The sequence below is a fragment of the Zootoca vivipara genome, chromosome 6 (assembly GCF_965207765.1).
Source record: "Zootoca vivipara chromosome 6, rZooViv2.hap1.1, whole genome shotgun sequence".
Lineage (NCBI taxonomy): Eukaryota > Metazoa > Chordata > Lepidosauria > Squamata > Lacertidae > Zootoca > Zootoca vivipara.
The window spans coordinates 61,438,309-61,460,221 of NC_142589.1; the positions used below are offsets into that span (position 1 = coordinate 61,438,309).

General features: G+C 42.4%; 1 protein-coding gene across 2 annotated transcripts; it reads left to right on the forward strand.

Moving 5' to 3' along the window:
* Positions 1-3,923: 3,923 nt before the first annotated feature.
* HMGN2 (high mobility group nucleosomal binding domain 2) lies at positions 3,924-9,498 on the forward strand. Of its 2 annotated transcripts, none has more exons than XM_088672359.1 (6): positions 3,924-4,317; positions 7,379-7,423; positions 7,767-7,796; positions 7,986-8,036; positions 8,194-8,289; positions 8,609-9,498. In XM_088672359.1, the coding sequence occupies exons 1-6, from the start codon at positions 4,237-4,239 to the stop codon at positions 8,642-8,644; spliced, it is 339 nt and encodes a 112-aa protein (XP_088528485.1). In that variant the 5' UTR covers positions 3,924-4,236; the 3' UTR covers positions 8,645-9,498. The 2 variants fall into 2 exon arrangements, with proteins under 2 accessions (XP_088528485.1, XP_034974499.1); XM_035118608.3 differs by lacking the exon at positions 3,924-4,317 and adding an exon at positions 4,883-5,121.
* Positions 9,499-21,913: the final 12,415 nt, after the last annotated feature.

Here is a 21,913-nt window from a genome sequence, read left to right on the forward strand (position 1 = left end):
AGGGTCCCCAAACTAAGGCCTGGTGTTTTTACATGAGTAGAATGTGTCCTTTTATTTAAAATGCATCTCTGGGTTATTTGTGGGGCATAGGAATTCGTTCATATTTTTTTTTCTTCAAAATATAGTCCAGTCCCCCACAAGGTCTGAGGGACAGTGGACTGCTGAAAAATTTTGCTGACCCCTGTAATACAGCATACTTTGCGCGCACTCTCTCTGGGTTTTTTTTTTAAGTGTTTTACTTTCAGATGGCACCAGAAAATGTCATTTTTAAAAAATAAAAAAACTTGCAGATTCAGCATGCTGGATACAGCTGTAAAGAGGCTGATTATGTCATCAAGCCATGAATAAAGCATTTTTTTGGGGGGGGGAGACAGCTTATTTTAAAAATAAGCTGAAAATTATTAAAAGTTCCTATTCTAAAGCTTTGTGAATCCAAAGAAGAAATGTGCAGTTTAATTATCTTTTTAAAAAATGGTGAGGATGAGCCAATTTTCAGAAAACTGATATTGTAAATCATCAAACCACTTAAGAATTGTGTCCTATTTCAATGCAAGTAGCTAAGGATATATACAGAAATACAATAAATATTGGAACTTTGTTCTCATGCGGTGGCTTTACCTACTGTTGGAAGCTGAATCTTTATAGCTTTATAGCTTTTATGATGCCCGAAACAGCCGTTTTAAGAAAGGCCTTGAATTCTAAAGGGAATGTGTCTCCTGTTTCTTGAACAGGGCATGCACATAATCTCCCAGCCATGTGTTATCTTTTCAGAGGTGGGAAAGAATATTTATTAGTAAATGTTTCTTCTGCATTAAAAACTTACAATCAATAAGTTGAAAAACGTGAATGGTTTGTTCTGTGGGAAACAAGAGGTCCAACATCCTTAATGAAGGTGTTTCTTTGTCTACATGGTTTAGAAGTAGATGTAGGCACACCAGTCCAAACCGCCTCAGGGGTGGGCAACCTCCAGTGCATGGGTCAGTTTTGGTGCTTCAGGGAATCCAATTTGGTTTGTGATGCCATTTCCCCCAAAAATCACAACCACGTGTCCATCAGCTGATGGGCTTTTTTTAAATCCTGCTGGGTGTTACTTCACCAGTGCATTCCCTATGGGGAACATGCTTCCATAGCAGACTCCTGCAGGGAGCCTGACTGAATCCTGAGCAGGTGAGCACAGGGTTCAATCCTACTTGGTGCTTCAACACCACCATCCCATCTCATGGGTCAATTTTTGATAGGGAGTGGGACTGCCTACCAACATATCACTTGCATCATGATGACAGATGGATGGGTGATGCCCACTTACCTGCCAAAGGTTGGCCATTGGGGTGGGGGAGATAATGACCTGACATCTGAAGGCAGCCCTGTTTAGGGAAGGTTTTAATGTTTAATAAATTATTGTATTTTACTATTTCTGTTGGAAGCCGCCCAGAGTGGCTGGGGAAACCCAGCCAGATGGGCGGGGTGTAAATAATGAATTTTTATTTTATTTATTTATTTATTATCACTGGGTGTATACAGAACAGTTTGCATCAATGTAGTTACTGTGGCATCCTATGCTGGCAAGCATGCTAGCTGCCAGTTGCAGCTGTCATGGTCACACATCAAAACTAGATTACTGTTAATGTGCTGGGGGTGGGATGTTGTGTGTCTGAATCTTCTGAAACCTGATAGTACAGGATGCAGCAGCCAGACTACTGCACAGCGTTTTTGGAGCTTATGGCTCTTGATTTAAATAATTTGCACTGGCTCCTGATCTAATTTCAGGAGCAATTGAAAGTGCTGGACACTTGCCTTCATGGTTCTCAACTGTGTGGGACCAGTACAGTATACCTAAAATACAGTCTGCTCCCATATGATCCTTCCCAGTGACCAAAATATTTGGGTGTTTGGGAACTCCTTGGTGGAGCGTACTCAGTTCTGGCAGGCAAGCTTTTGGACTGGATGGTGGGACATTTTGCTGGATTCCGGGTTTTGTACTATCTGCTGCTTGCTTGTTCTGCACGCCCCACCCCCACCCAGCATACATTTGTGCTTTGTGGTTTTAATTCTTTGTATTTTTAAAGCTGCCTTGGGTGGCTCAAATTATGAATGAAAAAGACATTCAACCACCCTCTAGCAGATTTTCAGGGTGTCCAGTAGGTTTTCAGTGGAACTTGCTTCTGTGCTTAATGTCAATGATTTTAATCTGACTAAACAGGCTTATAGTACATGCTTGCCTGTTTAAATGGCTTGTAGATCACACTGAGAACAATTGGAATGAATGGCAGCTGTGTTGCAGTTATGTGGTTCATTGCACCTACTGTTAAGGGGTATTTCTGTTCCTGGAGAATGAGAGTAAGAGGCCAACTTGAGTTATTTTTAAGAGTGTGAAGTTGTTTAGCTCTACTGTAGTAACTGTTCATAGTGAAATATAACTAGAATCCTGATGGAACAAAAGCAAGTTGAAGATTGTTAGATTTGGCAACTGGCATATGAAAAGTTAAATCTTAAAAGTGCTTAGTGTAGTTACTAATATTGCACTTCCAACCTGTTTAAAATTCTAATCTAAAGCAAGGATGGGAAACCTTGAGTCTGGGTACAAAAGTGGCCCTCCATGACTGTTTGTCTGGCCTGGGCTCCTTCAATCTCATGCCCTTCCTAGAGTACTTTTTCCTGGTTAGAATGTGACCTTGAATTGTGATAATACATCTTGCTTGCCTGGTTGGAGGGAAGTACATACATTTTATGAATCTTTGCACCGCTGGAAGGAAGCTTAATGTACAAAAGTAAATCTCTCTCTTTGCTCCACCCACCCTTGTGTCTGGCCACCCATGCAGCCTTGGATGGTTGCCAACAAAGGAATTTTGCCCTAAGACTGAAAAAGATTCCCCATCCCTGAGCTCAGGAGCATATCTAGGAGTTTGTGAAGTTGGCCCTGCCAAGGGTGCAGGCCCAGGAGGGCACAAAAATCACACCTTTCCACTCTGGCTAGGAGCCCACCTGCCCGTCTACATGCTCCCCAGACGGTTGCTCTGCTGCTCTGGACAGTCATGGGGAAGCATGCAGGCTCCTCTGGGTGCCTTGGCAGGAGCACCTCCCAAGTGAAATGCAGTGAAGGATGTCATAAGAAGACAAGCTCTGCTGAATCAGGCCCAATGGTCCATGTAATCCAGCATCCTGTTCTCACAGTGCACGACCAGATGTCTGCTGGAAATCCAATTGGTGTTCTGCTGTGGAGGCAGAGCATAGAATCATAGAATCATAGAATCGTTGAGTTGAGCCATCATGGTTAGTAACCACTGATAGCCTCAACCCCCATGCATTTGTCTAATCCTCTTTTAAAGTCACCCAAGTTGGTAGCCATCACTACATCCTGTGAACATAGTTGTGTCTAGTTCAACATTCTGTTTCCCAAAGTAGCCCATAAGCAAGGTTCCACATACAGCCCCCTCAGCAATTGCCTAGTCAGTGGCATTCTGCCTCTGAACAAAGACGATAAGATCCTCCACCATTAGCAGTGCATGTGCAATTGAAGAATGTGTTCTAATGCTATATAAACTACATGAAATTATTCGTACGAGTGAAGACATCACTGCAACTCTCTCATTTAACTTCACCCTGAATGTAGCCTTTACCAGTTAATAGTGCAAGCTGTAATGATGTTGCATGGTGTGTCCATTGCAAGGCAAGTTATGTTAAGGGAGACACTATATATGATGACAGATCAAATGTGGGCAACATGCCTTATTCTGCAGGTATTCCATATCTGTCCCTGCCTCTTTCTAACTGCTGGGGTTTGGGGTGGGTATTGTACCAGCAGCAGGACAGAATGGTGCTGAAAAGGACAGCTCCTCACCTGGCCCCTGTCAAGAAAGCGTCTTCGGTAAAAGTGTCCCCGCGCCACAAGAATGCTTCCGTTCGCCCTCTTTCTCCCTTTGGAGAGTGGGAAGGCGAGGTGGCTGCTGCACCTGAGGCCCTTTGCTGCTCGCTCTTGAGGGAGACCCTGCCAGTTCGTAGTCAAGGTTGAAAAGGAAGAGGGCGCTGTGGGTTGCGTTCTGCCCTCCTCAGCTAGGCAATGACCGCACCTTCCTTTCCCTTCGAGCGCTAGAAGAGGCCACCATCTTCTTCTACCCAAGCTTCCACCCAGATTTCTTCTTCTTGTTGTTGTTATTGGCTTGGAGGGCCTGGAACAGGGGAAAGGCCTTTCTCGGAAACATTTTCCTCCTGCCTGCGCCTTCGCAGGAGAGGCGCGCCATGGCTTGTGCAGGTGCTCCAGGCAGGTCGGTCTTTCGCCCTCCTGCAGCGAGAGAGAGACACCGCACGGGCTTCTCAGCGGTAACTTTCGACCGCAAGCTTTATATACGCTTACCTGGGCGCAAGTCCAGTCACCGCGCCAGAGGAGTTGTGAAGATTACGCAGAGAGCTCCTTGTCAGCAAATTATTAAATTTTGCAGTGCATTTTTAAGACCTAAGAGAGATTAGTGTTTCTTTATTATTTTTAATGGAGGGTGGAGGCAGCAAGAGTGGTATAAGAATCTACGAAATGCATTTTCTTTCTTGCGTACATACGTAACGAAAAAGAGGTCCGGGTTATTATTTATTTTTTTAAAAAAAATCTATACGACGCCGAAGGTCGGTCTTCGTATTGCTGTTTATTGTTGTCATTAAAACAAATTCGCGCCGTGGTCGAAAGACCGAGCAACAGCTCTTGCAGGGAGGATTTACTAGTTGCGCGCGCGCCCCCTTAGCTCCTCGCCTCCCCTCGCAGCGCCCGCCCTGGCTGGCCCTTGCCACGTGATGCGCTCTGTCCAATAGGCGACCGGGGCGGTGGGGATCCGGCTGGAACCGGTTGGGCCGCGTCCGGCTCTATATAAAACTTTATAAACACCCGATTCAAATTAGTGGGGTCGTGAGCGACACGAGCGAACCCAACAAACGGAGCCCCCCTTTCTCTCTTTTCCTCTTCTGCTCTTCCTTACTGCGCGGCTTCTCTGCACCCCCTCCTTTTTTTTGTTTTTACAGGCGGTTGAGTTTCTCCCTTCCCTCCTACAGAGACCGCGCTTTAATATTTCCAACCCAGCCTCCTTTTTCTCTTTCTCTCCCCCTCTGTCACGCGCCGCCGACATGCCCAAGAGAAAGGTACGTGGCTGCGGCGAGGGAACCGAATGGCTCGGACGGGAGACGGGGAAGGAGGAAGTGGGGAAGAGACATGGTAGTTTGCAGAAGGAGCGGTGCTTATGCGGGGATGAGATTTAGATCAGCCGCCATTTTCTTTCCTTTCTCCTCCTCTTTCTCCCTCTCCCCCCACCCTCTCTGGTTCTCCTTTCCTTCCTCCACCACGAGCAGTTAACGGTTGTGAGGTAGGGGGAAGCGCGCGCGCGCGAGGCGGCTCGACGGTGCTTCTGAGGACTTAAAAGTGAGGAGGAGTGGGCGGAGCGGAGCGAGAACGACCGTTAACCGCCGCGCATTCTTGATCGCCGGGGGTAGGGAGGGGGGAGCTATAAGGAAGAGGAGAGAGCGAGAGAGATGGAGCGCGCGGGGGCGCGCGCACTCGAATGGGCGCGAGAATATTAATCATTGGCAGTTTCTCGCCCGCGCGCTCACTTATGTCCCCGCCAATAGGGAAGGGGCACGCACCCGCCAGCGGGTGGGCAGAGGAGTAAGATACAGAAGATAAGAGACTAAGCTTAACCGGAGCTAGCTGGCTGTTTTTTTTGGCGGGAGGGTGGTTGGCTGGAGAGAGGCACGTGCGTGGCTGGTTGTAGGTGTTTGGGCGCGCGCGTGCGCGCGCGTGCAAACATAAAGCGGGGTACGTTGGAAAAATGGGCGCGTGCGCGCACTCCCACTCGCGTTCTGTCATCCGCCTCCCCCCCCTTCACAAATAAATAATAGTGGGGGTGCGCAGGCTTTTCTCCCCCGCCATCCCCCGCGCTTCCGAAAAGGCGGGAAGGCAAAAAAAGCGGTAGTTTTGAAAGCCCTGGGGGAGGGGAAAGATCAGCCCTATTGAGTCCTGGCGAGAGACTTGTCAGTTGTTTGCGCGGGGGATGGAGGTTTCCCCTGTCAGTGAAGATGTTGAAGAGGCCCCGCCTCCCGCCCTACATGCGCTCCTTAGCGAATCTTTCCCTCCCCCTTCCTTCTCTCTAAGGGTGAAAGTGACCATCTTAAGTGTTGGGAGGCGAAGGAGGGTTAGAGTTGCCCACACACGTACACGTTGTGGCTTGCTTCTCTGGAGCCCTTTACGTTGCCAAATCCACGTTTCACTTCAAGAGGCATTCGGGATTGGTTTCCCCAATTGTGTCTTGGGAGGAGGGGGTATGTTGGGCCCAGGGGAGTTCCTTGAGCTCTGAATCTAGGGATGATCCCTTAAGGCTTAAAGCAACAGAGAGTCGGTACAGCCTTAAATGTCGCACAGTTGAGTGGTTTCATAGGTCTGAAGAGGCACTAGGGGTAGGCAGGCAAGCAAGGTTCAAATTGCAAGATCAAAATTCCAGGAATAAGTGAGATCTTGGGTCTGTTACACAGACTCAATAGAGGTCATAGTGTTCTGAAATAAAAGGAGCCATTATGTTGCCTAGAGCTGCAGTGTTAGGGAATAAAGAATAATGCATCAAAATTAGGGGCATCTGGCAATGCTGTTATCCACACAACCCTCCCACAAACACATCTCTCATTGGGAGAACATATGGTCACTAAGGATGCAGAAGTGCATACAATGTAGCCATTTTTTAAAAAATGAGAAGATACTAGTAATAATTATATCAAATTTATTGAAATTTTAATTGTCAAAAACTATGGGAACTTGCATTGAGTAAAACTTGGTTCTGTAGGAACATAAATTGGAATATTGCAATAGTTGATGCTATATGGCTCCAGGGGAGCATCTTCTATGCCACATAATATTTTCTTTATGCAACAAGAAAAATTACTTGATTTTTCACAAGCAATTTATTGGTTTTCCGAGCCTAGGATTTAAAATGCCAACGTCTTGATTTAAAATATAAAAGCCATAGCTTAGTAGTAAAGCATCTGCCTTGCACACATAAGGTTCCAGGTTCAATCCATGCTTCTTCAGATAAGGCTGGGAAAGACTTGTCTGAAACCCTGGGAAGTGCTGCCAGTCAATGTTGACAATACTGAGCTAGATTGAGTAATGGTTTTATTCTATATATGGCAGCTTTCTGTACAGTATACAGGGAGAAAAAATAATATTAAGTAGTTGTGAGAACGTGTGCTAATTTAAAATTTGAGGGAAAAGGAATCTGACAAAGATGAGATTGTCAAATAATTTTCTTTATATATTTAAGTAACAGCTTATCCAAGTTTTTAAAACCTTCGAAGAAATTAGATTGTTGGCGTAGGGTTTCTTCAGCTGTTTCACTTTTTAAATTCCTTATAGGCTGAAGGAGATACCAAGGGTGACAAGGCCAAAGCAAAGGATGAGGTAAGAGCATTACTATATTTTTATGTTATAGACTAAACCTGAAATCCCAAATGTATTCACTTGCCACTAGACACCATTGAATTCAGTTGAGCTTACTTCTGAGTAGAGATGGTTAAGCTTGTACTGTAATTTGCAAATATTTATATGTATGTAGCTTTCTTACCACATTCTCATTTTAACCTTACCTGTCAGATGGAGATACGCTACTAGAAGTATGTTAGCTTTCTGATCTTGAAAATTGTATAGGTAGAATGTAATGTGTGTATTTGAATGCTGGATTGTAGGTCTATTCTAAAAGAAACAACTCATTATTCTAATGGTTAACTTTTCTTTTTTAAAACAGCCACAGCGGAGATCAGCAAGGTTATCTGCTGTAAGTATGCTGTGTGATGGAATGTCCTTTAGGGTTGTTAGCAGTAGTAACTTCTAAAGAACTACTGATAGTCAACTCATTGACACCCTGAAAGGGATTAAGTTGGCTGTTAAGGATGACATCATATACTAAAGTGAACAAATACCTTATTGTTTCAAAACTACTTTTGAATTGTTCTGTCTTTTCTAGAAACCTGCTCCTCCAAAGCCTGAACCTAAACCTAAAAAAACAGCTCCAAAGGTAAAATTCAAATTGTATGCAATTTGAGCTCGAATACATTTTTGTTCCCTGGTCTGAGATACTTATGTTCAAACAATTGCTTTAAATTGTGTGAAGTCCTTTATATCAGCAGATGTTTGTGGTTTGTGAACTATTAATTATTTCCATTGATTGGCAGAAGGCTGAGAAGGTACCTAAGGGGAAGAAGGGGAAAGCTGATGCAGGCAAGGATGGAAACAATCCTGCAGAAAATGGAGATGCCAAAACAGACCAGGTATAATAGCAATATAGTAGTTTATTTACTTTGCTAAACTCCTTTGTTAATTTGTTGTGGAATGATTGTGTATGAATGGAATAGTATGCTCCCAATTGTATATGAGATTGCATTTTTTAAAATTATGTAAGAAATATTTGTCTTTGTTCTTCTGTTCAAGTCTAACATCAATACTTTCTCATAATAGCTTGTATTGTGAAAATGGGTGTGTGTCTGTTTCATACAATTTACATAAGATTCATGCAGACATTGGCCTATATGGGTAGTAAGCTCGCATTAGCATAAAGAACTCTCTGACGGGACTGCCTTTGTCTTTCAGGCACAGAAAGCTGAAGGTGCTGGGGATGCCAAGTGAATTGTGTGAATTTTTGATAACTGTGTACTTCTGGTGACTGTACAGTTTGAAATACTATTTTTTATCAAGTTTTATAACAATGCAGAATTTTGTTTTACTTTTTTTTTAAAAGCTATGTTGTTAGCACACAGAACGCTTCGTTGTTGTGTTTTGGGGGAAGGAGAGGGGACAAATGCCATTGACTCTGTTACTTAGAACCTGGGCTTTTAAAAGCCCCCCAACAATTTTACAAGAGGTGGTCTACATGGACACAAGAAAGGGGGATTCCCTGATATTGTTCATCTTTGGTTTCTGAAATACTTGAGTGAACACTGAAGTTCCCAAAATGCTTGTGTCTGAGGAGAAAGTACATTTAAAACAGTACTTAGACTTCCTCTGTCTGTTCTTTCACATTGTCTTTTGCATTGCATTTACCACTCCTTTGAGTGTGGCATAGGGTCTTTTGATACTTGCTCTCATAAATCAGATTCGTACTCACAGTGTCAGGCAATCCAGACTTCTGGTGTCAAATACTATGGGGTGGGCCACATTTCTTATATTGTGAATCTTCAAATTAAGAATTCTACAGTTTTGTTTTCCTCTAAAAGTCAGGGTAGGCTTGTGAAAAGTTGTTAAACAACATACTAAGTGTGAAAGTGTCCACCCTCACTCTAAACTTTCCCTGTTCCAAGTAAGAATTGAAGATTTCATTGGGTTTTATATAGTAACTTTACATTTTGGTAGTCCAAGAAGAAAGGGGAGTTGGAACTTGTTGTAAAACATTGCAGATTGTAGACCATGTCCTGCCTGAATACCATTGATTGATTGTTTTATGAAAAGTACCTTTAATAAAGCTGGATATTGTTTGGCTTGGACTGTTCTTTTTTTTCCTTTTTACTCTGTTCTCTGATTTCTAGTGCTTTTCTTTCAGGGTTACATTGGTGAGCTTAAATGTAAGTATATACGTTTCAAAATGACATTGCTGTCATAGAAACACACTAAGCATTGATCTACATGATCAGAAAAATCACATGGTTCAATTCTCTTGGGAATTTTCCAGTTATAAATGTAGGTGAAGGAATTGCATGACAAAATGCAAAAGTAGCATTTTGGAAAATTATTCTCCCCTCACCCCTGGTGCTATTTTGAATATTTTCTCATGCTTTTCCCCATCTGTTTTCTATAGTGGTATAATCTCAGAAGAGTTCTACCAGCCTTGTATTTAAGAATTACCCCTTAATACCCATAGGTGATAAGGAATTGCATGTGAGTAGACAGATGGAAGCTCACAGCTGCTGTAAAAGGGGGTGTTTTGCCTCTTCTCTGAGCCCCCAGTAGGCTTAGTAAACATTTTTCAAGGCTAGTAACTTTTGTGTGCTTCTTTCGCAATACTGAGTCGTACTGTGTGCCTTTTATCTTAATGTTTAAGGTTCTAGACCAGGCATCCCCAAACTGCGGCCCTCCAGATGTTTTGGCCTACAATTCCCATGATCCCTAGCTAACAGGACCAGTGGTCAGGGATGATGGGAATTGTAGTCCAAAACATCTGGAGGGCCGAAGTTTGGGGATGCCTGTTCTAGACACAGGTGGGGAACCTTTTTCAGCCCAATGGCCTTATTTCCTTGTGAACAAACTTCCAGGGACCAAATGCCAGTGGTAGACAGGCAAAAGAGGGATAAAACAGATTTGACTCTACCTTCAGATTAGGGTTGCCATACGTTCGGAATCTCTCAGACATATCCGGAATAGTGCAGTTGGCAGCAGTGTCCAGGCGGAAATCGACAAAAACGTCTGGAAAAATCCGGACGTATGGCAGCCCATGACGGCAGTGCCGTTTTTGTCAATTTTCCAGAAAAGCACAGTGGTACCTTGGGTTACAGATGCTTCAGGTTACAGACTCCGCTAACCCAGAAATAGTACCTCGGGTTAAGAACTTTGCTTCAGGATGAGAACAGAAATCGCGTGGTGGCAGCTGGAGGCCCCATTAGCTAAAGTGGTACCTCAGGTTAAAAACAGTTTCAGGTTAAGAACAGACCTCCAGAACAAATTAAGTTCTTAACCCGAGGTCCCACTGGAGCTCAGAAACAGCAAATTTTTGTGATTTTGCCAAGAAAGCTCAACAACCTTTCTGTCCAGATTTTCACTGTTTTAAATATGGCAACCCTACCTTTAGACAGGAGGCTACGTTAGAGGTTTCAGCATACATGCATAGCTCTGCATCCAAGTAAGCAAAGAAGCATTGTTACAGTTCAATACATTCCAGCCAGGCAAAACTACTCAAAAACAGTTGGTGAAGGGTGTGCCTTAGAGTTCTCTCTTGGAGGGCCCCATTCAGCTCTGAACCTGAGGCTCCACTCATTCTTTAGACTTTATCTGCTTAGGTAAATTACAGGATTTACCAGTAGTCATCTTGCCTTTATTGTTCATAAATAATAGTGATTGATTACATGTGACTCTTGGTGGCTACGGCAGTATGGAATGGAGTAGGAATTCATGGAGAAGTATAGGGTGGACAACTCCACTTGAATGCTTAACACAAGGTTGAATTGAAGGCCAAGAGTGGTATTACACAATGTGGTTTAGATCTGATCATGTTAAGTTAATCTTAGAATAACCAAAAGCAAACTTCAGGTAGGTAGCCGTGTTGGTCTGACGCAGTCGAAATAAATTTAAAAATTGTCCAGTAGCACCTTAGAGACCAACTAAGTTAGTTCTGGGTATAAGCTTTCGTGTGCATGCACACTTCATTTTTTTTTTCAAAAACAAAGTAACACCATAAAAAAGTGGAAGATTCAAAGGCTCTAGAACGGGTAGGCAACCTAAGGCCCGTGGGCCGGATGTGGCCCAATAGCCTTCTCAATCCGGCCCACAGATGGTCCAGGAATCCGTGTGTTTTTACATTAAAATGCATCTCTGGGTTATTTGTGGGGCCTGCCTGGTGTTTTTACATGAGTAGAATGTGTGCTTTTATTTAAAATGCATCTTTGGGTTATTTGTGGGACATAGGAATTTGTTCTCCCCCCCCCCCAAAAAAAGAGTCCGGCCCACCACATGGTCTGAGGGACAGTGGACTGGCCCACGGCTGAAAAAGGTTGCTGACCCCTGAATACAGTGGGACTTTCTTTTTTGAAATATGGAATCAAATTGAATCCAGCAGGTTGAACAGAGTTCTGAGACTAAAGTTGGGTGAGACGAAACCTTCCAGTGCATCAGCTCTTTTACAGCACTTTCTATAAGTCCTCATAATGTTTTCGAAATTAGTAACTTAGCATGACCTTCCAAAAGCATATATGTGTAAATTTGCATAATTGGATTTTGTGACAGCAAAAAATAAAATAGGAAAATTAAAGAGTTTTGCAGATGCTTGCTGCTCCTTTCATTAGATTGCTCTTTCCTCATAAGCACACCACACCACTCCCAACTATTCTTTGCATACTATAATGCTCCTGCTATGAGCCTCTTCTCAGATGCATAAATTCAGCTCACAAGGAAACCAAAACTTGCCAATCACTACTAAGGCGGTACTAAATTTCCTTCAGGAAATGATACAAATCTCCAGGTCTAATGTGGGTTATTTGAAACAACTGTCATGTTGCCAATATCCCATTGTAGGGAAGGTGCTTGAGAAGGTGGTGCTGGCTAAGCTCTTATCTGTTCTTGTAGGAAAAGTTTAGACCCTTTCCAGTCTAGATTCAGGCCTGTTTGGGCGCCTGTACCAGCTTTGGTCATGCTGATGGATGGGGAAGGCAACCTTGTTAATTGTGGATCTCTGCAGCTTTTAATACTATTCACCATGGTATCCTGAGCAGCTCTGAGATAGGTCTTGGAAGCACAGTGTTGCAACCATTATCAGGCCTTTGCATTTTGAACTGGGAGTTTACAGGGTTCTGTCCCCAGTGGTGTTGAAACATTAGGTGGTGTCACTGGGGGATTGGAGTGGCATCAGTATGCTCTCTATACAAGCCAGGTGAAGCTATGCAGGTTCCGGACTCATGCCTGAATTTAGTGGTGTGCCAGTGAATCCCAAAAAGATTGAGGTCCTGTGAGTGGATAGTTTCCAGATCCAGAAATCAGGGCAATTGCTTGTTCTAGATGGGGTTGCACTCTGAATGAATGTAGTCCTTTATGGCCTTTGGCTGGTAGGTCAGTATGACAACTGGAAGACTACATTCTAAGTTCACACTCTGGGAAGAGAGTTTGCAAGCCTACACGTGTTAAAACAACTTTTGTTATAAATTATAGACAGAATCATTTCTCTAGTACATAATACCCTTTCAAGGCTATGTCCTTGTACTATGACTCAGCACTGCAGTCCTTTTCCCCAGTTGATTCCTGTATTATACCATGGTGTTGCCTGGCTGTTTCTGTGGAGCGATGTTTTCATGACACTCCTTGGTGTAGACTTCTGGATCCCCCTCCCACACATTCTATCCCTGTTTTCTTCCATATCCACATGCAGCACCTGATTACAGTCTCCCTTTAACCAGATGTACTCCAAAAAATTCATAATCGCACTTCTATCTCATTCTCCCTCTGTTTCTCCCCCCCCTCCTTAACTGCTTCAACTTTCACTTTCCCAACATCCCAAATCCCTTAGTAACAGTTGCCAAGACTGCCTATAACTGTCTCACACTTAACTATGTACATTCAACTTATTCCCAGTTTTCCCAGGTTAACTAGCCTTAGCAAATATATTCAATCTAAAACAGAAATGGTAAACTTGTCAACACAAACATGCATGCATAAAAATACATCTGCCACACCTACGTTACAGCTGTTCCTGAGCAGGAAAATCTTAGCCTGATGGCCCAACTTCTAGAAAGTATTGGTGTAATACCAGTTTTCAATCTGGTCTAGTAGCTATAGATACAAATTGCAACAGTCTCTTGTGGAATATGACCATAAGCACGTAATGCCTCTTCTGAAGTTAGTGCAGTAGCTGCCAATATACTACAAGGCCCACTTCAGGATATTTGTATTGAAAGCCCTATACAACTTGGACCTTGGAGACCTGAGAGGACAACTGCTTCTGTACAGACCTTCTCACTTATTAAGATTTACCAGGGAGGCCCTCTTAGCTGTAGCATCTCAAGCTGGGGCAAACTGAAGTAAAAATGAGAGAGCTTTCTTGGTAATGACACCCCAGCTCTCGAGCTCCCTGCTGAGTTTTGGCGTCCAATTGAAGATTGGCTTTTTTTTCTGGGATATGCTAAAGTTTGGTGCCAGGATGGATTTACTGTACTGTTGCTGGTTGTAATTAATCTGCTTTTTATGTGAGTTCTATTGCTGTTTTAACAATTTGTAAATTTTAGTATATATATTTTTTGTCACTGATGATGTAAGTCATCTTGTGAAGGTAGATTCTCTGAAAGGTGGGATAAAAATCTATATCAATAAATAGATTTGCTGGCCAAGTTTGTAAAGTGCCCCTTTCTGTATCTGGCTGGTCAAGCTAATTAACATGAATATACAGTCTGAAGCGTAGGCTCAATTTATGCACACACTCTTAATGCAGTAATCAAATGATATATATTTTTTACTACATTGGGGGTTGTGGTAAAACATTTTTCCACATTGTGGTCTTTGATGTTCCACTCATCAAGTTTATCTGTCCCTGATAATTGATTTTTTACTTGAATAATGGAAGGTAAATATGTAGTTAATTCACCACTAGATGTTGGTGAATTCCCAACTCCTGTCAACCCCAGCCAGGTCAGAGATGGCAGAGGTTGTACTCTGGCAACATCTGGAGGTCAACATTAGTTTTATTTATTTAGCAATATGTATACAGTGGGACCCAGGTGGCGCTGTGGTTAAACCACTGAGCCTAGGGCTTGCTGATCAGAAGGTCGGCGGTTCGAATCCCTGTGACGGAGTGAGCTCCCGTTGCTCGGTCCCAGCTCCTGCCAACCTAGCAGTTCGAAAGCACGTCAAAATGCAAGTAGATAAATAGGAACCGCTACAGCGGGAAGGTAAACGGCGTTTCCATGTGCTGCTCTGGTTTGCCAGAAGTGGCTTTGTCATGCTGGCCACATGACCGGAAGCTATACGCCGGCTCCCTCGGCCAATAATGCGAGATGAGCGACTGGACCTAATGGTCAGGGGTCCCTTTACCTTTATGTATACAGTACAGTATACCATTTGATTGTAGTGGAACCTAAGCGGTTTAGAAGACATATTAAAATTATATTTCTCCTTTCTTAGTTAATATTCAGCAGAACTCAAAGATTGTAAGAGTTTACTCAGCTGAAAAGGATTGTGGTAAGTTTTGCCTTTGGTGATTAGTATTTTTATTTTACTTATCCTTTTAAAGGGAAATTGGACATACTGCTATCCACAAATGTGCTTGTAGAAACTTGTTGAGAGCTTCTGATTTCTGCATGACAGTGTGCCTGGTTGCAAGTCTTCAGAGCGTCAGTCATTTTCTTCATACTATAAAATCCCTTGCTTGCCCGTACCTCCCAGGTGTATATACCACTCTTTGGAGAGAGAAATAAGTTTGTATCTACTAGAACTCAACTATGGAATTTAGAAAAAGAAGCAATCAAAATTGAGACAATACATTGGGACTTCAATGCATGTTTATTTGGAAGTAAGTTCCATTGAACTCACGGCTTTTGAGTAGACTTGTCTAGAATTTGTAGCCTAACACCACCATCGTGAGTACATTGGTATTGTTTCCATTGAACACAATGAAATTTGCAAATATAGGATCTGACTGAAAGCAACTATTGTACTTTGGATTACCATAGATATGAATGTTCACATGGCGAAGAAGACTGTAGATTTCATTTTCAATGTTGTTGTTGTTGTTGTTTAGTCGTTTAGTCGTGTCCGACTCTTCGTGACCCCATGGACCATAGCACGCCAGGCACTCCTGTCTTGCACTGCCTCCCGCAATTTGGTCAAACTCATGTTCGTAGCTTCGAGAACACTGTCCAACCATCTTGTCCTCTGTCGTCCCCTTCTCCTAGTGCCCTCAATCTTTCCCAACATCAGGGTCTTTTCCAAGGATTCTTCTCTTCTCATGAGGTGGCCAAAGTATTGGAGCCTCAGCTTCACGATCTGTCCTTCCAGGGAGCACTCAGGGCTGATTTCCTTAAGAATGGATAGGTTTGATCTTCTTGCAGTCCATGGGACTCTCAAGAGTCTCCTCCAGCACCATAATTCAAAAGCATCAATTCTTCGGCGATCAGCCTTCTTTATGGTCCAGCTCTCACTTCCATACATCACTACAGGGAAAACCATAGCTTTAACTATACGGACCTTTGTCGGCAAGGTGATGTCTCTGCTTTTTAAGATGCTGTCTAGGTTTGTCATTGCTTTTCTCCCAAGAAGCAGGCGTCTTTTAATTTCGTGACTGCTGTCACCATCTGCAGTGATCAAGGAGCCCAAGAAAGTAAAATCTCTCACTGCCTCCATTTCTTCCCCTTCTATTTGCCAGGAGGTGATGGGACCAGTGGCCATGATCTTGGTTTTTTTGATGTTGAGCTTCAGACCATATTTTGCGCTCTCCTCTTTCACCCTCATTAAAAGGTTCTTTAATTCCTCCTCGCTTTCTGCTATCAAGGTTGTGTCATCTGCATATCTGAGGTTGTTGATATTTCTTCCGGCAATCTTAATTCCGGCTTGGGATTCATCTAGTCCAGCCTTTCGCATGATGAATTCTGCATATAAGTTAAATAAGCAGGGAGACAATATACAACCTTGTCGTACTCCTTTCCCAATTTTGAACCACTCAGTTGTTCCATATCCAGTTCTAACTGTAGCTTCTTGTCCCACATAGAGATTTCTCAGGAGACAGATGAGGTGATCAGGCACTCCCATTTCTTTAAGAACTTGCCATAGTTTGCTGTGGTCGACACAGTCAAAGGCTTTTGCATAGTCAATGAAGCAGAAGTAGACGTTTTTCTGGAACTCTCTAGCTTTCTCCATAATCCAGCGCATGTTTGCTATTTGGTCTCTGGTTCCTCTGCCCTTTCGAAATCCAGCTTGCACTTCTGGGAGTTCTCGGTCCACATACTGCCTAAGCCTGCCTTGTAGAATTTTAAGCATAACCTTGCTAGCGTGTGAAATGAGCGCAATTGTGCGGTAGTTGGAGCATTCTTTGGCACTGCCCTTCTTTGGAATTGGGATGTAGACTGATCTTCTCCAATCCTCTGGCCATTGCTGAGTTTTCCAAACTTGCTGGCATATTGGGTGTAGCACCTTAACAGCATCATCTTTTAAAATTTTAAATAGTTCAGCTGGAATATCATCACTTCCACTGGCCTTGTTATTAGCAGTGCTTTCTAAGGCCCATTTGACTTCACTCTCCAAGATGGCTGGCTCAAGGTCAGCAACCACACTACCTGGGGTGCTAAAGTGTAATAATGGTGCTAAAGTGTCTACTATAGACCTTGCATGTTCATGCAAACGTGAGCTTTTCATGTTCAAGTAATGGATGATTTGTGCCTTCTCTTCAAATTTTAGTGCAGGAAATTGTGGTTTTCAGTCTCATGATATTTGTGCATGACTGCAAAAAAAGCTTGATTAATGAAAAATATAAATCTTTTAAAGTGGCTGTACATCGCATAGCTTACCTTTACTATATTTTTAGTCCTTTTCTTCTAAGCATACTGTACTTTAGAATGTGTATTTGTACATTTGACTAATTTAGGCAGTTTTCCAAATTAAAACTAATTGTTCATAGAGGCTGAGGAGAGAGGATTCCTGTTTTAATCCAAATATAACAAGACTAATTGCAACAGTGTAGTGCAGGCATCCCCAAACTTCGGCCCTCCAGATGTTTTGGACTACAATTCCCATCTTCCCCAACCACTGGTCCTGTTAGCTAGGGATCATGGGAGTTGTAGGCCAAAACATCTGGAGGGCCGCAGTTTGGGGATGCCTGGTGTAGTGAAAGGGGCCATAGCTCAAGTACTATAGTACTGCAGAAGTACTTAGGGTCAATCCTTGGTATCTGATTAAAAATGAGCTGCTGACAGGTTATGGAAAAAATTCTGTCTAAGATCCTGGAAAGCTCCTGCTGGATCATAGACAATAGTGAGCTAGATAGGCAACAAGAGCTAGAGAGCCACAGGTTAGCTAACCTGATACCGATTTTCTGATAACTTGTATTTCTTTCCAATCCTTTTCCTTAAAAGTCAAACTTTGCACACTTTTAATCACATTTGGAGCCAAATAACTTCAGTCCTCCAGTTGTCCATTTCTGTTTCATATACAGGTGAAACTCGGAAAATTAGAATATCGTCGAAAAGTGCATTTATTTCCGTGATGCAACTTAAAAGGTGAAACCAATATATGAAATAGATGCATGACATGCAAAGCAAGATATGTCAAGCCTTTATTTGTTGTAATTGTAATTATTTGTCGTTAGGCAGGTCAATTATAAATGAAATGTAATAGTGATGTTTATTTTTGTATTATTGTAACTATTTGTTTTTTTGCTGTGGAATTTCCAAAAGAAAGCATTTGTAAAAATTAAAAGAAAAACAAAAAATAATAAGTTGCATTACTGAAATAAATGCACTTTTCGACAATACAGTGGTACATCTAATTATGAATTTAATGCATTCCGATCGCACATTAGTAAGTCGAAAAAAAATTGTAAGTTGAATCCCATAGGAATGCATTGGGAGAAAAAATTCATAAGTCGAAGCAACCCTATCTAAAAATTTGTAAGTAGAAAAAATCCTATATAAACCGCATCCAAGATGGCGGACGGAGCTCCATTCGTAAGTAGAAACATTCGTAAGTAGAGTTATTCGTAAGTAGAGGTACCACTGTATTCTAATTTTCTGAGTTTCACCTGTACTGTCCTAATACACTCTGAGATGCCTTTTAGGGGAGAAAATGCTTTTCATTGTTCCCAAAAAAGTAGATTCTCAAAACCTGTTGGTATAAATGTTTTGACGGGTGTTACAGTGGGTTTTATTCAGTGTTCAGCCATGCTCAGTGACTCAGAGTGGGCCCGATTGAATTAATCAGCACGGCTAACTTGGGTCTATTTAATTTCAATGGATCTACTCTGATTAGAACAGGGGTCCCCAGACTTACGGAGTGGCGGGCCGGTGCCCGCCGCGCCGACCGCGCGGTGGGCCGGACTGCAGGGGAGTGCGCGCGCAGCGGGCCGGAGGGCGGGGGAGTGCTCGCCCGTGCGCATGCGCACACGCACACGGGCGGAAAAAAAATCGGCGAAAATCGCTTGTGCGCATGCGTATGGGCCTCCCCCGACCCGGAAGTGCACCAGAAATGACCTCTTCCGGGTCGGGAGAGGCCCGTACGCATGCGCACAAAGGATTTTCGGCGATTTTTTGCCAATTTTTCAGATCGCCGCTGCGCCGCGCGCCGTGAGAGCGGGCGGCGGCAGCGGGCGGCGGGGGTCGTCGCGGGCCGGATTGGAAGGCCGATTGGGCCGCATCCGGCCCGGGGGCCGTAGTTTGGGGACCCCTGGATTAGAACTTCATTGGCTACAATCCAGTAGCTTTATCGTGTTAAAAATTGAATTATTCCTTGTAATGCCAATACAGTGGTATCTCGGTTTATGAACACAATTGGTTCCGGAAGTCTGTTCATAAACTGAAGCGTTCATAAACCGAAGCAAACTTTCCCATTGAAAGTAATGGAAAGTGAATTAATCCATTCCAGATGGGTCCACGGCGTTCGTAAACTGAAAATTCATAAACCGAGGTGTTCATAAACCGAGGTTCCACTGAAATTATCATTATTGGCAAAGTTTGGGGGTGTTTGATGACCAAAAAGAAATGGTATTTGTTTATGTATTTAATTGGTTCAATTCAGAAATTCCAATATGAAGCTATATCTGCTTTCCTCACACAAAAAGCATTTTTAAAAAGGTACAAGCTTATACGGTAGATGTGCATTGCAGTTGCCTATATATAAGTGATCCAATTCATGAAGTGTTAAATGTGGAAGTGGGTTGCCCAATTTTTTTCTTGTTTGATGGCAAACCCCACGAAGACATTTGATCCAGTGGAAGATACGCCTCGGAGTTTACTAATCTCCAGTCTTGAGAGAAGGGAAATCCTTGATTCCTACAGTAGATGCAAAAGATACAGAGTGATCCTTTTTCAGCTCAAGTGTTTGAGTCTGTCAATTTGTTTATCACTGCAGTGAGTAATTTCCCTTCACACATGCAATATTTGGTTATATTCCAGCACTTTGCATTTTAAAAGCGTCACAGGAAGCCCAGTTTAAGAGCTTTTGAAGATGTCAAGTAAATTGAACTTTCCCTTTGGAAATTCTCTCCTATGACTTGTTGCAGACTTGTGCACACTAGGAACAAAAGTGTTGTGTGTTTTTTTAAAAAGAGAAAAGTTTAAATTTCCTATATATTGGCATAATCTTGCAAAACTATTTAATTGCCCAACAGGGAGGAAGTATTCCCCTTTTCTCTCTCTCTTAAAGTAGAGCAATTGAAGTTAGTGTAACTTGTCTATTAACTTGCCTATTAATAAAAGTGGGATGTTACATATGGAGGAATTTGGCAATGGGTTATTGGCGCCTTCTCTCAAAATGAACTGGAACTGACACATTTTATGCATTTTTGGTCCAGTGAAATGGGGCAGAGTGTATTTTATTCCTATAACAACAACAACTCAAATGAATTCCCAGGTGTTGAATTATTTTATCCTATCACAAGCTAAGGGTCTGTTTTTGAATTCGATGAGTCTGGGCTCAAATTGCAGCTCTTAGGGGAATAATTGCTTTGTATGTTTCTATCTTAATTGCAATTACTTGCAATATGCTACCTCGAATAGCAGGAAGGTCCCTTGGGTAAACCCTTAAAAAGGCATGTAGGAAAAAAGAATGTCGAAAACATAAAAGCTCCATTAATGACAATTCCATAATCTAAAAAAACCTTATTATGATCTGTTGGGACCATTTTATTCAGTTTTAAAATATGCTGCTCTTCAACCAGAGTTAGGCAAATCTGTACATTTTGTTTGGGTTTACATTACTATCTTAAAGCAGAGCTAGTTTGCTCCCCCCCCCATTTGAATCTAAGCTGGTTTAGCGGGGAATGCATCAAAATGTAGTCTTTTGCAAGGAATGTCAGGATAGATAAGGACTGTGGCTAATGTGTATACTGCTTCCCAAAGCAGCAGTGATAGCTCACTAGATGCATAGTAAACAGGAGTGTGTACACAGCCTCAGTTTCTCGTTTTCCAAATCTTAAGTTCAGTTCTCCACATTCCCATACCAGTTTGTGATTCAGAAAAATGTCCTAGAAATTCATCAGCATTTTAGTGTGAACTTCTCATATAAATTTGTGTATGCCATTATCTTAATATATACATTTTTGCAAAGCAAGGTTCCCTACTTTAAAGCATTTGTGTGTGTTATTTTCATTAATGTATGCCTTTTATGCACCCTGCATTTGCATTTTTATACTCATTGCTTCATTGGAGAACAACATTGCAAATTTTGAAGGCTGGTTGTGCTTTGATTTGCTCATGATCTTGGAAAGTGTGAATTAGGTAGATCCACCTTTAAATGCAAACTGAAATGATGTTCCCCCACAACCCTATTTTCAACCTTTACCTTATTAAGACCAGAATTCTGTGTGCTTAACTGGGAGTAGACCTTATTAAACTCGGTGGAACTTGCTTCTGAGTAGATAGCTTTAAGATTGCCCTGTAAAAATAACACTCTTTCCACAGCAACCGCACAAGATTCAGAAGAGCTGGTTTACACTTTATGCAACAAACATGTTTGGCAAAGCTACAGCCGTGTTGTGCTAGTGTTGCACCAGTATTTCCTGCTGTGAGGACACATTGTGCAAGAAAGACACACACCACCAAACACACAGTTGCTCCAGCTGCTGCACTGGACAGGCCACTGACAAAGAAAATATATTAAATGGCTTTTGCTTATCGAGAAAGCTCAACAATTAAACAAGTCGTTATTTTATTGCAGTGAAATCACATTGCAACTTTAAAAGAGATGGCTTCTTGTCATGTACCTAGTTTGAACTGCTGGAACTCTCTTTTAATAGAATAAAAACAGTTTGTTTCCACAATGAATTGATAGAGACTGCTTGAAATAGCCTAGGTTAAACATCTGCAGTGATGTAATCTATTCCACTGGAGTGGTGTCTTGAACCAAAGTTGGAGGCAAGATACAAACCATCAGACAAATCTCCACATTTAATGTCTACTGTAAACACAGTACTGCCTGGCTTTGGTCCACAAGGTCATTTTGCTCATGCATTTAGATAAGAACCATTTTGTTCTGCAGTTCAGTGTGTGCCAAAAAAATATGTTA

What these genes read in the sequence shown, in the direction of transcription:
- HMGN2 (XM_088672359.1), top strand. Translation starts at nt 4,237, where the DNA reads ATGGCTTGTGCAGGTGCTCCAGGCAGGTCGGTCTTTCGCCCTCCTGCA. An exon ending in ACCGCACGGGCTTCTCAGCG is followed by an intron (nt 4,318 to 7,378) that starts GTAACTTTCGAC and finishes AATTCCTTATAG; the next exon opens with GCTGAAGGAGATACCAAGGG. An exon ending in GATCAGCAAGGTTATCTGCT is followed by an intron (nt 7,797 to 7,985) that starts GTAAGTATGCTG and finishes TGTCTTTTCTAG; the next exon opens with AAACCTGCTCCTCCAAAGCC.